We start from the raw sequence: 20,186 nt of genomic DNA, 5'->3' as shown, positions 1-20,186 counted from the left end.
TTAAGGTGGATTTTCCCTTTTAGGGACCTTTTTTAACACAGGCGGAATAAGAGACGCACCGCAGCACATGGTAGATTCCACACCTGAGTCCGCAGGGCTACCTGCAGAATTTCATACGAAATTGAAATTGCTTAAATATACCTGCAATTTTGCATTAAAATACACAGACCTGCAGATTCGGGTGCAGAATACCACAGTAGCAGCTTAGCTGCGCCTTACAGTGTGGCCTGGCGTGTTAATCCGCCCGTGTGACAGGTCCTGATGCCTTGTGGTTCATCTGTCCTAACTACATGCGGATCACTGCTAATTTCCTGCGAGTACATGGAGTTGCCAGATGGGACCTGGACACGCTACTTAGATTCAGATGTTATCCCAGCAATTACTGGTGATCTGTATGCATCCTAAGGGCTCTTTAACACAACCGTATGCGTTTTTGCATTCAGCCGTATGCGCCATGAAATCGCATGAATGAATGAATTGCCGTGATCGCGTCACAAACTGTAGCCACATATTTTTAGCCGTTCACACGGGCGGCTGCAGCGTATCTGCAAAAAATACGCTGCAGCGCAAATATCTATCAATCGGCAGAAGTCCTCAGAAAGACTACTAATGCTTAAATAGAGGCAGCTGTCTTTTCCTAGCATTGGACGCAGCTAAACGCCCTCCCCATCCCTTTTGTTTCCTGTTTCCATAGAAGTCTATGGGAGCTTTCTGCGTATCTCGGCAAAACATATCTTTTGCTGAGATAGGTCTTGCCCTATTGCGGCGTATAAAATGTGTTATTTTTCCTAGCGCAAATTTTAAATTATTTTTTTACGTGCCCAAAAATCTGAATGGATGCATTGGAATCCAATCCTTCAGATGGTCGTGTTTTTTGGGCAATTTTTTAATGACGCGGCTAAATAGGTGTGTATGTACGGTCGTGTGAATAAGGCTCAAGGCTGGCTTAACACAGCCGACAGAATTGCGTGAGATTTGTGCATTGCGAGATGCACAAATATGATCCCCATTCTTTTGAATAGGGTCATACACATGAGCGATATTTATTTATTTTTTTCCCTGCATGGCACCGCGATGCGGGAAACAATCGCAGCGTGTTCTATCTTGTGCGTGCTCTTGCATTGCAGTGCCCATTCCTTTCAATGAGGCCTGTAGCAGCATCGCACCATAAGGTCTCTTATTGAAAACAATGGGAGAAGCTCCGCTATCCTCTGCCGCAGCCGGTGATGCAGGGAATCTTCCAAGCGATACGAGGCTGTTTTGGCATGAAACCCCTCGCATCCTCTGCAAATTCACATGGTGGAGAACGTGTTATGGGGGTGGGATTCACGGACCCTTATCGCACTTGCTCGTCTGAAGTCAGCCTAAGCGTTCTTTACCACAAGCGTATGTCGGCCTGCCTTTTTCTCGATCGGCAGATATACACTATGATCTGATGCATTGGATTGCAATGCATCAGATCACACGGCTGTATTCCCGAGATGTAAAAGCGCCCGGACGGGCCAATATCTCACCAGGCATTTTTACGTTGGGCCCAATAGATAGTCCTGGAACTATCTTTTGGGCCGGAATACGGCTGCTGCTGCATGGACTCCTATGGGAGCCAATGACAGTGGCCCGGAAAGGGAGGTGAGAGGGAGTTTAGCAGCGTGACTGCTAAACTCCCTCCCTCTTCTCTCCTCCCCTCCAGCTGATTGCAATGGGAGTGGGCGGAGCTAAGCACCGTCCCATCCCGTCTCCTTCCATTGCTGGCTGCAGACAAGGGGCGGGGAGGGGTGAGAGCTTAGCTTCGCCCCCCCCCCCTCCCCACCCCACATTGCTTACAGCCAGAGGGGAGGAGAGAGGAGGTGAACCGTCGAGGAGGAAGGAAAAACATGAGGGCTAGCGACTGCTGCTGGTGCTCGTGTATTGACGCCCTCAAGGACATCTGACAACATAATGCAGTATTACTAATAAGCTAAAATCGGAGCTCACCCTAAATTACATTGTTGAAGTAATGTAGCTTGCTTTTATAGTTACACTGCTTGGTTATGTGTTACCATTGCAGTCACTCGGAATTGGTTAGGTATTAACCCTTTGCAATCCAATTTTAGATTCAGGGTTTCCTAGGCAGCATTCTCTTTCTGCCATAATACAATGGCGCCACCTGCTGGCTAGAGCCATGTATTGGACATGTTGGAGAGGCCCCCGACAGCAGAGCGGCCAGTAATATACAGTAAGAATACCCTGCCAGACGTCTTCCGACATCGGAAGCTATACAGCCTTTAATTAGAATGTCTTTAGATGTCAGACAGTTGATTGGAAAGGGTTAATGAGGTATGTTGCCTTATGCCAGAGTTTAAATCGGGGCCGATGTACAGGACGGCTTAGGTCTTGATTAATATTGCATGTGGTAAGTCCATAAAGCTTCCATCTTCTACTGGATAAAATAATGCAGCCTAGATCAATGTTTTGGCTATCTAAAGGCAACAGAAGCTTGATGGAAAACCAATAATAGGAACTTGGACAGAGCCTAAGAGGGTCATTTCTCTCCACTCCACCATGAGAGATCATGCTTAGCCCAAACATGGATGTTTATCTCAATGGAGTGGAATGAGCTGCTGCCGGTCTCCCTTGTGAAAATCCAGCATGCCCGGTCATGTTGTCCCCAACATCAACCATTGGGAAAGAGTTGAGGGGACCCCTAGCATCAGGTTGTGGATCCTCTGACTTTGTATCTCCTGTACATGTATGGCCATCTTTACTCTGTCTCAATGCACGTGTTTACCAGCCTGTACAATATATAGACTTCAGGCTTTATGGAAAGTGTGTTTATAAAGCACTCAATGTATATCTACTGTGGTGTTCTTCAGAAAGTGCATTGGGTAAGGTCCCAAGTTGTGGCATCCATCATGTAGCCAAAAGTTGCAAGCTGTTGTGACAAATTCAGTAGTGACTGTTGATTGGAAATGGCTGCGCTGTTTTAGGAAAAATGGACAACAATTCACAAGTGACAGTCAGTTGGTACTTAAAGGGGTTTGTGCCAAGTTATAAAGTCATCTCCTTTCCACAGCATAAGAAATAACTTTATGATCAGCGGCAGTCCAACCACCGAGACCCTCACCGATGATCCTGAGAATGGGCTCCAATCGGTTGCCAAGTGAAGCGAAGGTCACAAAGACCCCATCCCATTCCATTCATTTCAATGATGGCATCACTCAAGTGATTCTGCCATTGCAGTGAGTGGCGTGACCTCTGCACCATTCACTCGGGGACCAGCAGGATCCCCGTTCTCAGGATTGGTGAGCAGACTCCGACTGCTTTATAAAGTTATATCCTATCTTATACAGGGCATACTACATGTGTGTAAGCTATTTTTGTTAGCGTAAATAAGCAGCGTACATACATAACAAAAATACTCTTAAACCCGTGTGACGGGCTGTTTTTGCGGGGTGGTTTGCCACTGCCTTCCCCAGTCATCTTATACTCGTTTTACCAACCTAGGAGGGATGGAAAGTACAACCAATATTCAGAACAGCGCTGCAGTCACTTTCAAGGGGGGGTGTATCATACAATTTAGGTAGGTAATAGTTGGACACTCACCCGGTGCAGAGTGGGAATTCCCAGATGGGGAGCCCACCTGCACCTGTTGCCTGAGTTTGCTTGTAAGAGTAATCCCTCCCGTCCGATGTCAGGGGGACTGGGGGTGCATCCAGGAGCGTGCAAAACCTCTGTGGTGCCAGGGATCTTAATAACGATAATCCAAGTAAAAGAAAAGGATCTCCGCGCTCCTCGGATACGGGTTATGATTGTAATCAGTGACCGGCAGGTCCGTGATATTGTCAATCCTAATTTATTAAACTTCTAACATACAATGCGTTTCGACATGTTGCTACGCCTTTTTCAAGTATACATTCGTACATTTACATAGAGCCATGGCGTACTCCCATTCTGTCTTGCATCGGACGCCAGTTGTGTGACGTAATTTGGTGGAAGGAGAATTCCCCTCTGTGTTTGGTCATGTGGAGCGCTATGTGCGTTCCATTCAACACCTCTTGGTTAAAGCGCAAACGTGCATTTTAAATAAAAAACGAGAGCATGTCACGGCTACTTGCCGGTCGGCCGTGACAATAAAAGTAACCATTTTTTATATATGCATTTATGAACATCTCATTGTGGTAATGTGGTAGAACAGCTCAAGCCATCTAGGTCTTGAGTATTATTTCAAATAAAAAGGGACAATGTATCTCTGTATAGATTACTAGTAGAGATGAGCGAGCATACTCCATAAGGCAAACTACTCGAGCGAGTAGTGCCTTATTCGAGTACCTGCCGGCTCGTCTCTAAAGAAACGGGTGCCGGCAGGGGGCGGGGAGCGACGGGGGAAAGCGGGGAAAAACGGAGGGAAGATCTCACTCTCACTCTCCCCCCCCACCCCCTTCCCGCTCCCTCCTGCTCACCGCCGCAACTCACCTGTCACCCGCATCGGCAGCTGAATGTTTAGAGACGAGCGGGCAGGTACTCGCATAAGGCACTACTCGCTCGAGTAGTTTGCCTTATCGAGTATGCTCGCTCATCTCTAATTACTAGATATACGGGCGATGGGTGCGGCAAAAATGTGTCATAATAAAACAGAGTACATATCATCTGGGTCTAAAGATCTTGTTATACTTAAAACAGTATTTCAGATAAAATGGACTATAAAACTAATCCGTTAATTTTTATATTCCTTAACGAATGAATAAAGTAAATGCAGAAGACGGCTCTGACGTCTGAGCTCTCATCATAGTGTTAGAGATGCGTCAGACCTCGCCGGACAGCAGAGCTCTGCGGGGAAATCTGAATGTTAGTCGAGGTCCGACACTGGATTGGAAAGGGTTACATACAAGGAAGAGCCATGGGCTGCATGTACTTCACCTTGTATCGCTGAGTGAGGTTGTTAGCAACTCCTTATCTTCTACTTTCTCCTCGTGTTCTGCTCTTTCCCGGAATTATTTACTAGTCTTGATATTGTTGGCATTTTCTTATAGTGATACGCCGGACGCCGATTACCTTTTTCTTTTGCTTTGCGTTCTCATTACGGTTCTCTGAAATTAGATATTTGGACACTAATGACCTTTCAGATATATATTGTGTGACTTTGCTGTCCTTTAAAGTAGTTATTGAAAACCATGACAGACGACTTTGGGGAGGATATCCTCATTTTTAACCCCTAAATTTTGTGGAACGGCTTTCCCAGCTCTCTTCTATGGCCGCAGTACAACATGATATCTGCAGTATTGTCAGTCAGTGTCAATTTGATATAAAAACAAAGTGCCCGTAGCTTTGTGGGCATGAAGACGTACCCAGTGCCAAACTTACATATATGTTATAGCAAACCTTTACATATCAATATTTCTATTTTTATTTCTCCACATCAACATCATCTCTTAAAGATGAATGCGACTCGCAAGGTGAAAAAGTTGGTGGGAATCTTTTTTGCTTCTTAAAAAATGAACCTTCATTTTAATCTTTTAACGTGTTTTTGGTGGGGGTTTGAGTTGGGACCTCAGCAAAATCCCTTGAAAGATGCTGCTTATGACTCGCCTACCGGCATCATCATACTTTGTCTTTTGAACTTTACTTAGCTTGAGGATGGTTGCTCTAGTACCCTGTTGTACTGCCTCTAGCTTGGATACAAGATGTGATACAGTCTGGCATGGAGCCTCTAGTACCCGGTTGTACCGCCTCTAGCTTGGATACAAGATGTGATACAGTCTGGCATGGAGCCTCTAGTACCCGGTTGTACCGCCTCTAGCTTGGATACAAGATGTGATAGTCTGGCATGGAGCCTCTAGTACCCGGTTGTACCACCTCTAGCTTGGATACAAGATGTGATATGGGTGGGCATGGAGCTTCTGCCCTGTTTCCCTGAAAATAAGCCCTACCCTGATTTTTTCATGATTTTTGAGGAGGCTTGAAATATAAGTCCACCCTGAAAATAAGCCCCAGCTGCATTACATAAAAAAAAAATACATTACCTAGCAGGCTCGGTACAGGTCTCTCCTGCTGCTCTCCAGCGCTCAGATGCACTTTTTGCAGTCCTCTGACACCCACACAAGATCACTTCCTGGTTATGGAATTCATAAATCCCGCCTCCAGGAAGCGATGACTTTGATTGGTACTCCAGCACTGCTCAGCCAATCAATGCAGCACTTGATGAACCAATGTGATGGATGTAAATGGTTGATTGAGCGCTGCATTGATTGGTTCTCTAGCACTGCCCAACCAATCAATGTTATGAGTGTTTCAAATTGGGAAGATCCTTTGAAATAACCCTGTACTTGGAAATACCTTGTATATGAATTCCCTAACTCAGCATTTGTTGGAATTCCCGTAGTTCCTTAGTAGCTCTCCATATCACAAGATAACTGTCAGAAAATCTACAGCATGCTTTCAATATCATCCCGACATGAATGGGTTTTATAAAACTGGATTGTCTGGAATCTGCATTGAAAATGTATTGCAATTCCACAGTGTGAGAATTAGGCTTGGGGGGGGGGGGGGTTCATCATCCACGAGTGGTAGAGCATTGGCCAACTGAAGCTTGTATATAATATGTTGTTTTAGGACTCTGTGGAATTGTACCTTATCACACATAAGCTGCACCTCTTCATTTCACCGTGAAAACCCATGTAATTGAGTCACATGCAACCTAAATGTGCAATTCCCAAGTTGTTAAAACTGAGTTATAGAAGAGATGATCTTTGGACGGCAGCCCAAGTCTTCTATGCGTGACAGAATGTAACTTTATTGTCGCCTTCTAAGAATTGCATAAAGCTGTGTAATTGAGAAGCTGTCGGAATAATTGCAAATTGGAAGATAAAATTAGCCTTCTATTTAAATATTGCATCTTTTTTTGTTGTACTTTTTCCTCCCAACCTCATTGGTTTTATATTTATTTCCCTCCTAGGGGTTTTGTGGTGACGCTTCTCTTCGGAAAGATAAGCTCTGAGAAGTACCTTGAGAGATGCGAACACTCGTTTCTTCCTACGACTTCTGCTGGCATCTCACGGGTAGGTTAGTGTGACGTAATCATCTGTGTGACGTGTATGTGAGCGTGTAAAAGGCCAGTGTTCAATCAAGTATACCAAAAAGGCCACTGGAGGCGCTCCTGCACAAGGAGATGGCGAGTGATACACTGTTTCATAGTGTAGTCAGCTGGCATTAACTGGCTGTCACATCATTCTGCTTTTTCTGTGTGGTCTTCATTTCATGGTTTTTTACCCTCCTCCTATCAAATCCTTGTCTACTCCTGTAGCCAGAGCACACTCTTTTGCCTAACACCATTCATGGCTTGAATTTTTTTTTTTATTTGTGAGGCTGCCGTTCGCCCTCCACCGGTTCACTGTGCCCTCCGTCGGTTCGCCCTGTGACCGAGCACCCCATTTCCCCTCCCTGTGTTCTCACTTTTCTTCTTGCTGAATAAATGGCTGCTTGCTGGATATATCTTGGGTCTTGATCTGTTTGTCTGCGGGTTCAGGACTGCTCAATCATGGGCTTGGCTAGTTGTCCTCAATCATGAGCCAATGCGTGGACGCAAGAGCAGCACCTGGTAGAGGAAAACAACAAGATAAAGGCCCATTTACACGGCCAGATAATCGCTCAAAGATCTTTCAAACGACAGTTTGAGTGACACCTTTGAGTGATCAGCTACTTAAATACCAATTATTTATGCAAATGAAGCCTTCACTGAACCCAGCTAATAGCCCAAGGCTATTATCTGCGCTCAGATCCTTTGTTCTCCATGGGGAAACAATGCTATCAGCACTTCCCGCGGAGAACTACTGATAAAAATGAGGGACGATTTTAATGTTGGACTGATTTTAACGATCAGCCGAAAAGCTGACGATGGGTGCACTTTTACACGCACCGATTATCGCTAAAACGATCGCAGATAAGTGATTTTTTTTTTGGCGATAATCGTCCAGCGTAAATGGGCCTTAAGGCTGCAGAAAAGATCTAAAATCTGATCATGCCCCAAGGTTGAAGTTAGCTGCTCATTTACTGACTAGGCTCCATACAGTCTACATCAGATATATGCGTTCAGAGGTTTTCCGGGTATACAGCTTTGACGGAAGTCTGAGACAGATCCCACTTTATTAGAATACAGAAATTCATCCAAAGTGTGAGCATAAAAACTAGTGTTTCCAAGCCTTGGGGCACCACTCGTTTTTTTTTTTTTTACCGCAGGGCACCCCTACCAAAAAGGGCGTCTGGGTTATCATGACATGATTTTTACCTCCAATATTCTGGAATTGTCCACTGCAGAAAATCCGCAGCATCTCCACTACATGTAAACCAACCTTAAGCCTGGGTCCACACGGGGCTGATTTGCTGTGGAAGATCATCAGCAGAAAGTCTGCCCAAAAAGCCGCACCATATGGAACTGGTTTTATCACTTATTTTTGTGCGTAGCTCAAACCCTCATTGAAAAGAGGTGAAGTACACAGCAGAAACTGTGATAAAATTAACATGTTGCAGAATTAAATTCCACACCGCTTGTCAATCTCCGCACGGGTTTTATGTGGATTTTTTTCCGCAGCTTGTGGATGGGATGAGATTTTCAAAATCTCATCCACCGTGCAGCTAAAATGGAGTAATTAACTAGAGCCAGCATGGGTTTGTAACAAACAAGTCATGCCAGAGAAATCTAATTTCCTTCTATGACAGAATCACCGACTGGGTTGATCAGGGAAATGCAGTGGATATAGTATATCTTGACCTTAGTAAAGCATTTGACAAAGTATCTCATACCATACTTATTGAAAAAATGACCAAATATTGGATTGACAAGGCAACTGTTAGGTGAATTCACAACTGGCTGAGTGATTGTACTCAAAGAGGGGTCATTATAAGCTGCACATCCAAGTGGAAGAATGTATCAAGTGGGGTACCACAAGACTCTGTCCTAGGCCCAGTGTTGTTCAACATTTTTATAAATGATCTGGAGGAGGGAATTGATGGGAAACTGATCAAATTTGCCGCTGACACAAAGCTAGAAGGGATAGCTAACACATCTGGGAAAGAAAAATGAAAAAAGCACATACAGAATGGGAGGAATTGGGCTAAGCAGCACATGTGAAAAAGACTTGGGTATACTAATAGATCATAGACTGAACATGAGTCAACAATGTGATGCAGCAGCCAAAAAGGCAAACACAATTCTGGGATGTATTAAGAGAAGCATAGAGTCCAGATGACGTGAGGTAAATATCCCCCTCTTCTCTTCCTTGGTCAGACCTCATTTGGAATACTGTGCAATACAGTTCTGGACACCCCCACATTAAAAAAGACATTGAAAAACTGGAGCAAGTTCAGAGAAGAGTCAGGGCTTTTACCCACTACTGTTTTTTTAACGCTGTAATATCACTGCTTTTTTTCAATGGGACTTTCTAATGTTAAAATCGCATTGCACAAAAATCGCAGAAGCACAAACCTGTGATTTTTGTGCGATGTGATTTTAACATTAGAAAGTCCCATTGAAAAAAACGCTAGTAGGTAAAAGCCCTTACGAAGATGGTGAGCAGTCTGCAAATCATGTCCTATGAGGAACAGTTAAAGGATCTGGGAATGTTCAGCTTGCAGAATAGAAGGCTGAGAGGAGACTTAATAGCGGTCTACAAATATCTGAAGGGTTGTCACAGTGCAGAGGGATCAGCCCTATTCTCAAGGAAAGACTAGAAGCAATGGGATGAAACTGAAGGGAGAAGACACAAATTAGATACTAGAAAAAACTTTCTGACAGTGAGGGTGATCAATGAGTGGAACAGGTTACCACGGGAGGTGGTGAGTTCTCCTTCAATGGAAGTCTTCAAACAGACGCTGGACAAATATCTATCTGGGATGATTTAGTGAATCCTGCATTGAGCAGGGGGTTGGACCCGATGACCCCAGAGGTCCCTTCCAACTCTACCGTTCTATGATACTGTAAATGCTGTACAATTTTCGTGCCGGACCCTATGCATTGCAGCTTCTTGGCAAATACGCCCCATGTGGACCCAGCCAAAAGGGGTTTCCCAGGCAGCACCTCCTGGAACACATTGGGGTTGGAATGGAAGCACTGCTCCGAGCCCCGTGTAGTGGCCGACGCTCGTAATTGCAGGATCAACTCTCATTCACATTAATGGAAGCTGTGCTTGTAATTGCAGGCACCCCTCCCATTGTTTTTAATAAGAGCTGCATTTGCAATTACAAAACGCAAATTGCTGTGTTTAAAAAAAAAAAAAAAAAAATGTAAAGAATTGGGCCAGGTGAATAGATTTACATTTTCTCCGTATCACAGTCCACAAAACACGGACCAAATGCATAGCTAAAATACACGCATCTGAAAGCGGACTGAATTGTAGTTAATTCACTAAAACCTCTCATTCTGAGCTTAAAGGGAATGCATCACCAAAATTGTTTTTTGTAATAACTAAAACCAGATGGTTAAAGGTAGAATGTATTATTCTGTTGCCTGTATCTGACTATGGGGGCGGCCATCTTTCCTGAGTTAGATTTAACAGCATTTAGAGATATGCTTTACAGCAGCCTCATAGATAGGAAAGGACCCAAAGACTTGTATAGTAGACTGTTCTAGACATGCGCTGTGACCTGTGTAGAGGTGATTTTGCAGGGAGGGGGAGTAGATAGTCCCAGCTGATCACCTATTGTGAATGTTGGATCCTGTTATCTACATATAGGTGTTATCTGTCAGTGTAATCCTGCCTGTGATGATAGATGACTGTTGCAAAGCTTTCACTACAGATTAGGAAGTGGTAGATTAGTAGAAGGCTCTGTGGTCAGTGGGACAAATGAAGGATTATAGGATTAAGCCTTTAACAACACATGACATAAGGTTACGTCCTGCACATTCGGAGTGTGTATGGAGGAAGATCGCGTGGGGAACTCCCTCCATACAACGCAGGTGCTGGCTGTTTCTTACAGCCGGTACCTGCCTGCGACAGCTCCGATAAGCCGCAGCGCTTATTGGCGCTGTTAAGGCTTTAAATGCCGCCATCAATTCTGACAGCGGCATTTAAAGGCCTCAACCGATGTTTGGGGGTAACGTATGGCCCACCGTGATGACATCGTGGTTTGCCGTGTGGTTGTCAGGGCAGCCGGGGGGCTTCTAAATGGCCCCGGGGCTGCCGTTGCAAAGTGCCTATCAAGTCATGCCCATGCCCATATTAATATAGTATCCTAGTAATCGTACTGACCCATATAATAAAGTTATCATGTCATTTTTGTAGCAGTGTGTTTGTCGTAGAAACAAGATGCACTTAAAGATGGCAGATTTTTTTTTTATTATTATTTCACTCCACTAAGAATTTTTAAAAAGTTTTTTTTTTCTTTAGTACATTTTATAGTACCATTGAAAAATACAACTCGTCCCGCAAAAAACAAGCCCTCATACATCTATGTCGATGGATAAATAAAAGTTATGTTTTAACAGTGGGGAGAAAAACATGAAAATGGGAAGGGGGGCGCTTCCTTAAGGGGTTAAAAAAAAATACAGATTGTAACTGACGAAAAAAAATTGCCCCAAATTCTTCAATATATGTTTAGCACAAAGATGTGATTTATATGAAGTCCTTTCCTGATGATGCATTCCCTTTTAACGGTCCAGTGGGCGGTCTTATCAGTGATTGGCCAGCTATTTCTCTCTGCCCACTCATAAGTTATACGGGATCTTCTCACAGAAAACTCCAGTATATATCGATCCGCCCCTCTGGCTCTATAAGATGCTGCCGCTAGAGCTGATTGCATTTCCAATGTGACAGGTTCCCTTTAAAATAAGACCGGCCTGACTAATATGGCAGACAACTGCAGTTAGTAGTAGTCTGTCCGCTGCGGCCGGAGGTGTTACATAAGCACAGGGGATACATTGATCTTGTTGTTCCTTGGGAGATAATGAATGGATTGCTTGCAGCGTGACCTCTCTGTGCCTCCGTGCCCCGCTCATAGCATGGGTGTGGGCATTATGTTGTGGTCATGCCCCGGCTCACATCACATGGACTGGAGCTAGACTACATACCTACCAGCTCCTGGTCCTCTGCCAGCAGAATGCAATCACTGACAGCTGAAAGCCCATAGACAAAGCAACTGTTTGCACTTCTGGTCATACAGAGACGTGTTCTAAGGCGCCGGTGTTTCCCATCCTCGGCCTGCTTAATGTTTTATTATGGGGTTTTCATTTCCATCTATGCTGCTGCTTATTCACTCCTATTTGCTGACATCACTTACTGCAATTCAGTTTACATTTGTGTAATATTGTTAATTGTTTGTGCATATTTTATACCATATGTATATATTTGAATATTTAAAGGGCCACTCCAGTTAGTAACTTTTTTTTTTCATTCTTGTAATGATGTCCCCAGCCTTGTGAGGCGCAGAGTGTTAAGGCAGCAGAAATGCAGTCCTAAGCTCTCACTCTCAACTTTAAGATTGCGGATTCAATCCCCGCGGGGTTCAGGTAGCCTGCTGAAAGTTAGAAAAATGTGTACCCGCTTTTGCTTGGGGTACACATTTTACAGCTTGCTGGGGGGCGGGGTAAAAGATGACTGTTTTTGCGGGGAAGGCAATGGCAAACCAGCCCGCAAAAACATGTGACATCACCCTAGGGGTCTGTCATAACTCGGTGCTTGCACCAGAGGACTTTATTTTACCTACCTTATTCCTTACTATCTGAAACTCCTGGCCTTTTATGATCATGTGATCTCAATCCGGAAAAGCTAGATTTACTTTGGGTTATGCCTTTTGAAACCAGTCTGTTTTTCAGTCCCTGTGATGCTATTATATGGACCCTACCATAGAAACTCCCTAGTGGGCAATACAGACTCTCCTTTTGCAGTTACTGATGATCATCACACAGCTATAATAGAGGAGATCACAGCTTGGTCACCTGATTATATACTTATTGTCTGTAACTTATTTAGGTGAGTATAGAATACAGATAGTAATGGAAGTGTTGCAGAGATAGTACAGTGTGTATCTGATCATGTAATGCAGTGCTGATATATCATAGGATTGATGTGAAAGTGACTGTAATATCAAGATGCTGCTTGATGAGCATTACATAGGGGGCTGCACTGCAAGCGGAATACCGCAGCGGAGCCCGTCACGGCACCCCCACCCCCCAGAGACCCCATACTTACCTCCGGATCTGCTGTTCGATGTCCCGCATGACGCTCTGGCGCGCATGCGCAGTACAGTGCATGACACGCCGGCAGCGTCTTGTGAAGCGCCGGCAGCGTCTTGTGAAGCGCCGGCAGCGTCTTGTGAAGCGCCGGCAGCGTCTTGTGAAGCGCCGGCAGCGTCTTGTGAAGCGCCGGCAGCGTCTTGTGAAGCGCCGGCAGCGTCTTGTGAAGCGCCGGCAGCGTCTGGTGACGCCAGCGTCTGGTGACACCTGCGGCATGTTCTGAGTACAGGAGAATTAACGGGGTGGAATTCCGCACCGTGAGCATTGCGCTATTAGGTTCAATAGAACCTAATAGCTGCGGGGCAACACCGCGGAAAGCTGCCCGTGGGAATTGGCCCTTAGTGTCCATTGTCAGACTCACACACCTATATTTGTAACCAATGAAAAAAGGAGCTACAAAATAATGATGGGCCTATTGTGTAAACGGCAGGAGCCGGAAACACCTGATATTTCCAAAACCAGAAACCGGTTCCATTTGTTCCAGTCTGGAAGTTTCGTCAAACATCAAATGCTCTTAAAGGTCCAAATTAACTGCATAAATACCCTCGCCCTCCCCTTTCCCCAAGACGCAGTTTATGATTTACCATCTCATATAAACTAATCAGATTGGCTCGATAACCCTGGTGTCTCATGAACCCGCGCTGACACAAGATGAGTTGCCAAGCTAGAATTCCGGAAAATGTCCCAACAAAAGTCCTCCGACCTCGCAGAAAGTAGTAAAGGGCGATCACTTCTGGCTTTCCTCCTGCTTGGAGCTTTGAGTTGTTGACATCACCTGAATTACAGAGTTGGCACCCAAATGAATAAGAACCTGTTTATCCGCTTGTGGATCGTAAAATGAAAAGCATAGAATTTACCTCTGCAAATTGTAGATGAAGAAATCTGTGCTTGTCCAAGACCGCTCTCTCGATATACAATGGCCATATTGTGGAAACCTTGACAGTAATAGGAAGCAATACATTTTATAGGATACGGGGCGGTGTACCGCTCTGACTGGTACAGTAAGTATCTTTCTTGGGAGGACCTCTGTAGAAGACACAGCTCTGTTCATTGTGTTGTTACTACTAACTTCCCGCTTTCTTTATGACAGAGGTGCTGCGTTTTTTCCCCTCCTCATATAGTGCCATTTGTTTTTTTCCTTTGTTCACCGAATTTTGTTATTGTTTTTCTATTTTACTGGGGGTTAATGTGTACGAAAAGTGTTAAAAAAAAATTATATTAGTTACATAAAGTACAGTAATGGCTGCGCCATTTTGTATTGGACATTTTTGATATATAGTTTATACAATCTTATACTATGGGGCAGATATGGTGACAGTTTACGTTGGAGTCAGAAGTCGGACGCGCATAAATATATATTAGAATATATATATATATATAATATATATATATATATCATAGAATATATATATAATATATGTGTGTGTGTGTGTGTATATATATATATATATTTATTTATTTATTTATTTATTTTTTACACTTTTTCACTGTAAGTAGAGCATCCATGAGAATCCTAGTTACAAAGGGAAACCTCCCTCTAGTGTGACAGCAGACGCTGTTGGAGCTGGACAGGCGACTAAGACCCTGCAGCTCTGTCATGCTGGGAGTCGCCAGCAATCACGTTTTCATGCAGGAAATTCCTTCCGCATTCTGCGTTCTCTACATGTCGCTCATTGAACGTTATGTAGCCTTTATAAGAGAAGGCAGAAGCAGTTAAAAACTGTTTCCGACTTCTCCTTTGGGTCCCTGGCTGCGTCTGACAGCTGAGCACCCGACCTGCTCCTGTTGGATTGCAGGAGCTTTAATCCTTTACCGTATAGCAAGCGCTGTATATTTATGGCGCTGGGTCCTCAATGAGTTAAAGAGCCATGTGCCACCTAGCCATTCTGAGGAAGGGGCTGTGTCCCTCAAACACATCAATGTGCTGGTTTTGTTAAACAAAGGAGTCAGACTTCTGTTCCTGGTCTCCATTATAATTTGTGACAAGGGCTGCACCACTTTCCCAGCTTCTCTGCTTTCTCCCTGGGCTATACTGACATGCTAGTTTATTACTGTGGTGTATTCTGGGCCGGAAGCACCTTTTACACTTTATTTCATCACCTTCATCACCATGTAGCTTAATATAGCCACATAAGTTAGGTCTGCTGAGTTCATGGGTGTAGCTGCACTTTTTCCTGCACTAATTAACATGAGCGTTTTTTTTTGTTTTTTTTTTTAAAATCTGATTTCTCTGAGTTTGTAGTTGAGTAAACCTGGACACAACATTAAAATCAATGGGACTGTTCAAATGAACAATCTTTCACATGGTCCTCTGGTCCTTATGAAAGCAATCGTAGCATGTCCCATTCACATCCGGTTAGTGGCAAGAACACCACATGCAATATGCTGGATCCAAGCAGCTCGGACGGCACAGCCAATGGGGTATCCGTATGCTGTCTGAAGGAAGTTGGGCCAAGAATCTCAAGTGCAGCTTGCAAATGGCCATCTGAATGTCACCTTACATGTTTTGTGCTCAACTGTTTAACATTGTAGCAGAAAGAAACTCTCCAAGGGGTGAGAGGTAATATTTGGAAAACTGCAATCTTTATAAATTGAGGAAACAAGGCAAAACTACTTCAAATTACTAAAGCAAATTATTTGTGAAGTTAAACATTTTCTGTAGCTCCAGCGAGCGTGTGGCCCTTGTATTCTGTTGATTGGTTAGGCGGTTCCTGAGGTTGTAACCTTACACATTAATAGCCTATCCCCGAGATCCTGAAACTAATTCCTTTACAAGAACACTAAACCTTAAAAATGGCATATCAAAGTAGACTGGAAATAATCCTGCCTCACTATTGGTCAGGCTGTAGGATTTTCTGCATGTTCCTGATATTAACAGTCTTGTGGATATCCTGCAGAGAACACTGGGTTAATCTCCTGCTGATCAGCTCCATTTTTCGGTGGGAATGGTCTGCGGGGGTCGGGCCTAGCAAAGGGGGTGTGGTTTAACAATATTTGTTTCCTAGACACTGCAGAGGGGGGAGGCTCCCTCTGCAGACAGTGAGAGGGACATGGCTGATCTCCCGGGACATGTAGAAGATTACTTTTATATGCTTCTCAGTTTTAATTGTAATACGAGATAAAACTGGATCAGAGTGGAGGAAGAGCGGAAGTGCTGGGATAATATTTTTGTGTTTTCTATGTTTAGTTAATTTAGCAGGAAATTATTATTACGAAACAAGCCAATGCTTTAGTCAACTTTTATTGTTAAAGAATTATTAAAAGGTTGTAAACTATTGATGGCCATCCTTGGGACAGGTCATCAATAGTAGTTGCTCAGGACACTTTCTGATCAGCTGTTCGTCTAAACCAGCAAGCTCGGGCACTAAGCTGATTTCTGCAGGAAGCAGACGGCTCCGTTCTTACTTTAATCACCAGGCTCGGTATCGCAGGCCAAGCTGCCACTGAAATGAATGGGAACATAGCCTGTAATACCAAGGCTGCCCACTACAATAAGAACAGAGCTGTTGACTTCCTGCAGAAATCAGCTCTGTTCATGGGTGCACTGGCCCGGCAAACAGCTGATCGGTGGGGGTCCTGAGTGATGGTCTCCCACTGGTCTACTATGGATGACATGTCCTGAGGATAAGCAATCAATAGTTTATAACCGGACAGACCCTTTAATAACACACAGAACTAGTTTCTCTCTCAATGCAGTAAGAACAATGCCAAGTTGGTCCTCATTAGAAAAGTTAAGTGCAAAAAGTTCATGAATGAGTTGCCTTCAATATAAAGAAGTCAGTGTAAAGGCTTTGATAAATCTGTTCAGTTATTAAAAAAAAGTAATACATAAATACATTTTTATAAAAAAAAATTTCTTAACTTTCCATGTTCTTACCCTAATTTAAAAAATCCAGGGAGATTACAGCTCCATTAGCCACAGAGTTTTCATATTAGGTTAACCGTTCCTGTCACTTTTTAGCTACCACTGTGTACATTGGGGAGATCAGCAGTCCTCTCATCAGGTTGGATTACAGTGATGGGTAACACCGCTGTTAGAACACTTGAGGCAGTTAACTTGCTAAGATGGGAATACTCCATCTCCTAGATAACTTGCCAGTTAGTGAGGGTCCGACTGTTGGAACTCCCACTGATTCAGAGAAATCTTCCCCAGCAAGTCCCAACATTTTGGCTGCGAACGTGCACCACCGTGCCTTTCTCCTCAGTGGGACCGCTGGAGATCGCAGAGTTTAAGCGCTTGTCAATCGCCGGCAGTCCCATTGAAGCTTGCTGAGCGCTTGAACTCTGCTGTCTCTGACACTTTTCATTGAAGTAGATGGCATGGTGGCATGCATGCTTTACCACTGCTGTCAAATGTCAAGGAGGTGCTAAGTAGGATTTCTCAAGTTGGGAATACCCCTTTAACACAGGATTACACCATTAGGCAATGGGGATAGCTCGACGCCTTCTGCACCCCGTCCTTGGTTATGTGTTGGGGAATATTCAGGTTTGGCTACAGAAACTTCGTAACTGTACCATTCATGTGATGAGGCTCGCAGAAAACCATGTGCTGCAGAAACGCCAACATTTCTAATGAATGGAACAGATTTTTCATCTTTGATCTCTGTCTCTGAAATCGGGAAGTTTTGTTATGCCCCGGTGTCGGCTGCTAACAGATTTCTAGAAACTGTTCTTGCAAATCGGTGGTGATGGTGGAAGTTTTGTCTGCTGTTACAGTGACAGAATCTTTTCCTATTCTTTAGGTCTTAGAAGAAATGAAACGTGAAGCTAGACCCATCAAGATTGACAGAAGGGTGACCGGTGCCAATATGATTGATGAACCCCTTCAGCAAGTAAGTGTCCTACTTGTTTTTTTCTTTTATTAAATCTTCTTACAGTCAAGACACTGAAAACCGAAGACTTGGAGAAATAAATAAAACCTGTATGATAAGTTAGACCAAGAATCAGAAAAAATTTAAGAAGGGGAAGTTATATGATCTCTTTTCCATACAGGTTTACACTCTTTCATATCAGTAATTAGAGCTCAATCCCCCCTACCCCCCACCATGTGGCTGCGATGATATATTTCTATTAAGCACAAGGAGATCATTTCATAAAGCTTCAACCCTTTCCAATCCACTGTTTGACGTCTGAAGACGTTATGATTTAAGGCTGTACAGCTCCGATGTTGGAAGACGTCCGTCAGGGTTCTCTTACTGTATATTGCCAGCCTCTCTGCTGTCAGAGCCTATCCAACGTGTCACCTCATGCAGTACTGGCTTTAGCCAGCATATAGCGCCGTTGTATAACGGCAGAAAAAGAGTAAGCCCCCAGGAAAACCAGGATACAAATTGGATTGGAAAGGGTTAAAGAGGACCCATCGACTCTCATCTCCTCTGGTTCTGTACATACTTGTACTGTTCCTCTGTTATTCCTTTTGGAAATATATGTATAAATTCACAACTGGGTGTTACCATCTCCTTGGTCAATGGGGGCAGAGCACACAGAGAAAAGGAAACTCATGGGCAGACATACAACTTCCAGAGAAGAAGAAGATATATACAAAGAAGTACCACTTAGTTGGGGCGTGGGGAAAGTAAATATCACTCCTCCAACCCCCCCTATGGTGTCCTAGATCATACCCCAATCACAGATGCTCCAACGATGGTATGAGCTTTTAAAACACTTTATTTACCAACAGGATCAATCATGGGAGAGCATGGCTGGCAAGCAAACTAGCAGGTGACGTGTTTTGGGGGGATTGCCTATTGCCTGCTAGTTCGCTGGACTGCCGTGATCTCTGATGACTGATCCTGTTGGTAAAAGTGGTTAAAAAACTCAAGCATTTGTGTTCTATGTTATGATTAAAGTGTGATCCAGGGCACTAGGGAAGGGTCGGATGAGTGACCTTTTCAGTTTGCCTGTTTTAGTCTAAATCACCTAAAAAACCAAAGTCCCAAAAAATTTTGTCCAAAATTGTTCCCCGGTGTTAATACTTCTGTGCTTTTACACAGGAGCATTAATAGATCGGTGAATGGAGGTGTCCGCCTACCTCCATTCATAGAAGAACGATTGCCTGTTTACATAGTGATCTTCGCTTCATTTTTTTTTCTTATGCCTGTACAAACTGAACAATGAATGATAAGCGAATGAATTATCTTTCGCTGTTCAGTAGCGAATTCACTGAATGACCATCATTCAAATTCGCACGTTCAGCAAGAATCTGAATGATAAAACGACCATAAGGGCATTTATTCGAGTAGACTGGTTGGATGGAATCACCTCTAGAGATGAGCGAACATACTCGTTTAGGGTGTTTTTGCACTCGAGCACCGCTTTTTCCGAGTAACCGACTACTCTGGCGAAAAGATTCGGGGGTGAGCGGGGGGTTGCAGAGGGGAGTGAGGGTGGGGAGGGAGGGAGCTCCCCCCTGTTCCCCACTGCTACCCCCCTGCTCCACCACGCCGCCCCCCGAATCTTTTCGTCCGAGTAGTCAGTTACTCGGAAAAAGCGGTGCTCGAGTGCAAAAACGCCCTAAACGAGTACGTTCGCTCATCTCTAACCACCTCCTCTGGTGGCTTCTAGCTAACTCTGGCTTAGCGTCTTGAAGCTGGCTTTGTTTCTACTATTACATTAGTTGCAGAGGGCTTGCAGTGTTACATTACACATAGTCTAATGGCTTCGTACTAGCTGTGTGTTCTGTATTGTGTAACCGCTCACCTGCTTTTTTGTTAAGCAGACAGGAAGTAACTACTCACATAGACAATGAAAAAGGAAATTCTGCAGTAACAATCTGCTGAGGACATAGAAACATGAACACGCCGTCAGCATTCATGATCGGCAACTGTCCTCATACATCACCTCGTTAGTTACAGTCATTTGGAATAACTATATTGCCATATGCATTCTGTTCACACTAGCATGTAGGAACTGCGGAATACGCAAGCACAAAAAAGAAAGCAGCATGTTGTATTTTGCGGCGTATTGCACGTGAGAGTCCAGTGTT

The 20,186-nt window shown here is 44.0% G+C and overlaps 1 protein-coding gene across 2 annotated transcripts in view; it reads left to right on the top strand.

Annotated features, from left to right (window-relative positions):
- SNX13 (sorting nexin 13) overlaps window positions 1-20,186 on the top strand; it is a 117,177-nt gene that overhangs the window by 25,858 nt on the left and 71,133 nt on the right. For both annotated transcript variants that reach the window (XM_066585354.1, XM_066585353.1), the window contains exons 3-4: window positions 6,932-7,034; window positions 17,944-18,033. In XM_066585354.1, the coding sequence (XP_066441451.1) occupies window positions 6,932-7,034; window positions 17,944-18,033 (193 nt within the window). The remainder of the gene's footprint in view (window positions 1-6,931; window positions 7,035-17,943; window positions 18,034-20,186) is intronic.

The sequence above is a fragment of the Eleutherodactylus coqui genome, chromosome 12 (genome assembly GCF_035609145.1).
Source record: "Eleutherodactylus coqui strain aEleCoq1 chromosome 12, aEleCoq1.hap1, whole genome shotgun sequence".
Lineage (NCBI taxonomy): Eukaryota > Metazoa > Chordata > Amphibia > Anura > Eleutherodactylidae > Eleutherodactylus > Eleutherodactylus coqui.
Note: the sequence above shows the minus strand (reverse complement) of the source record. Positions and strands in the feature narration are given on the sequence as shown.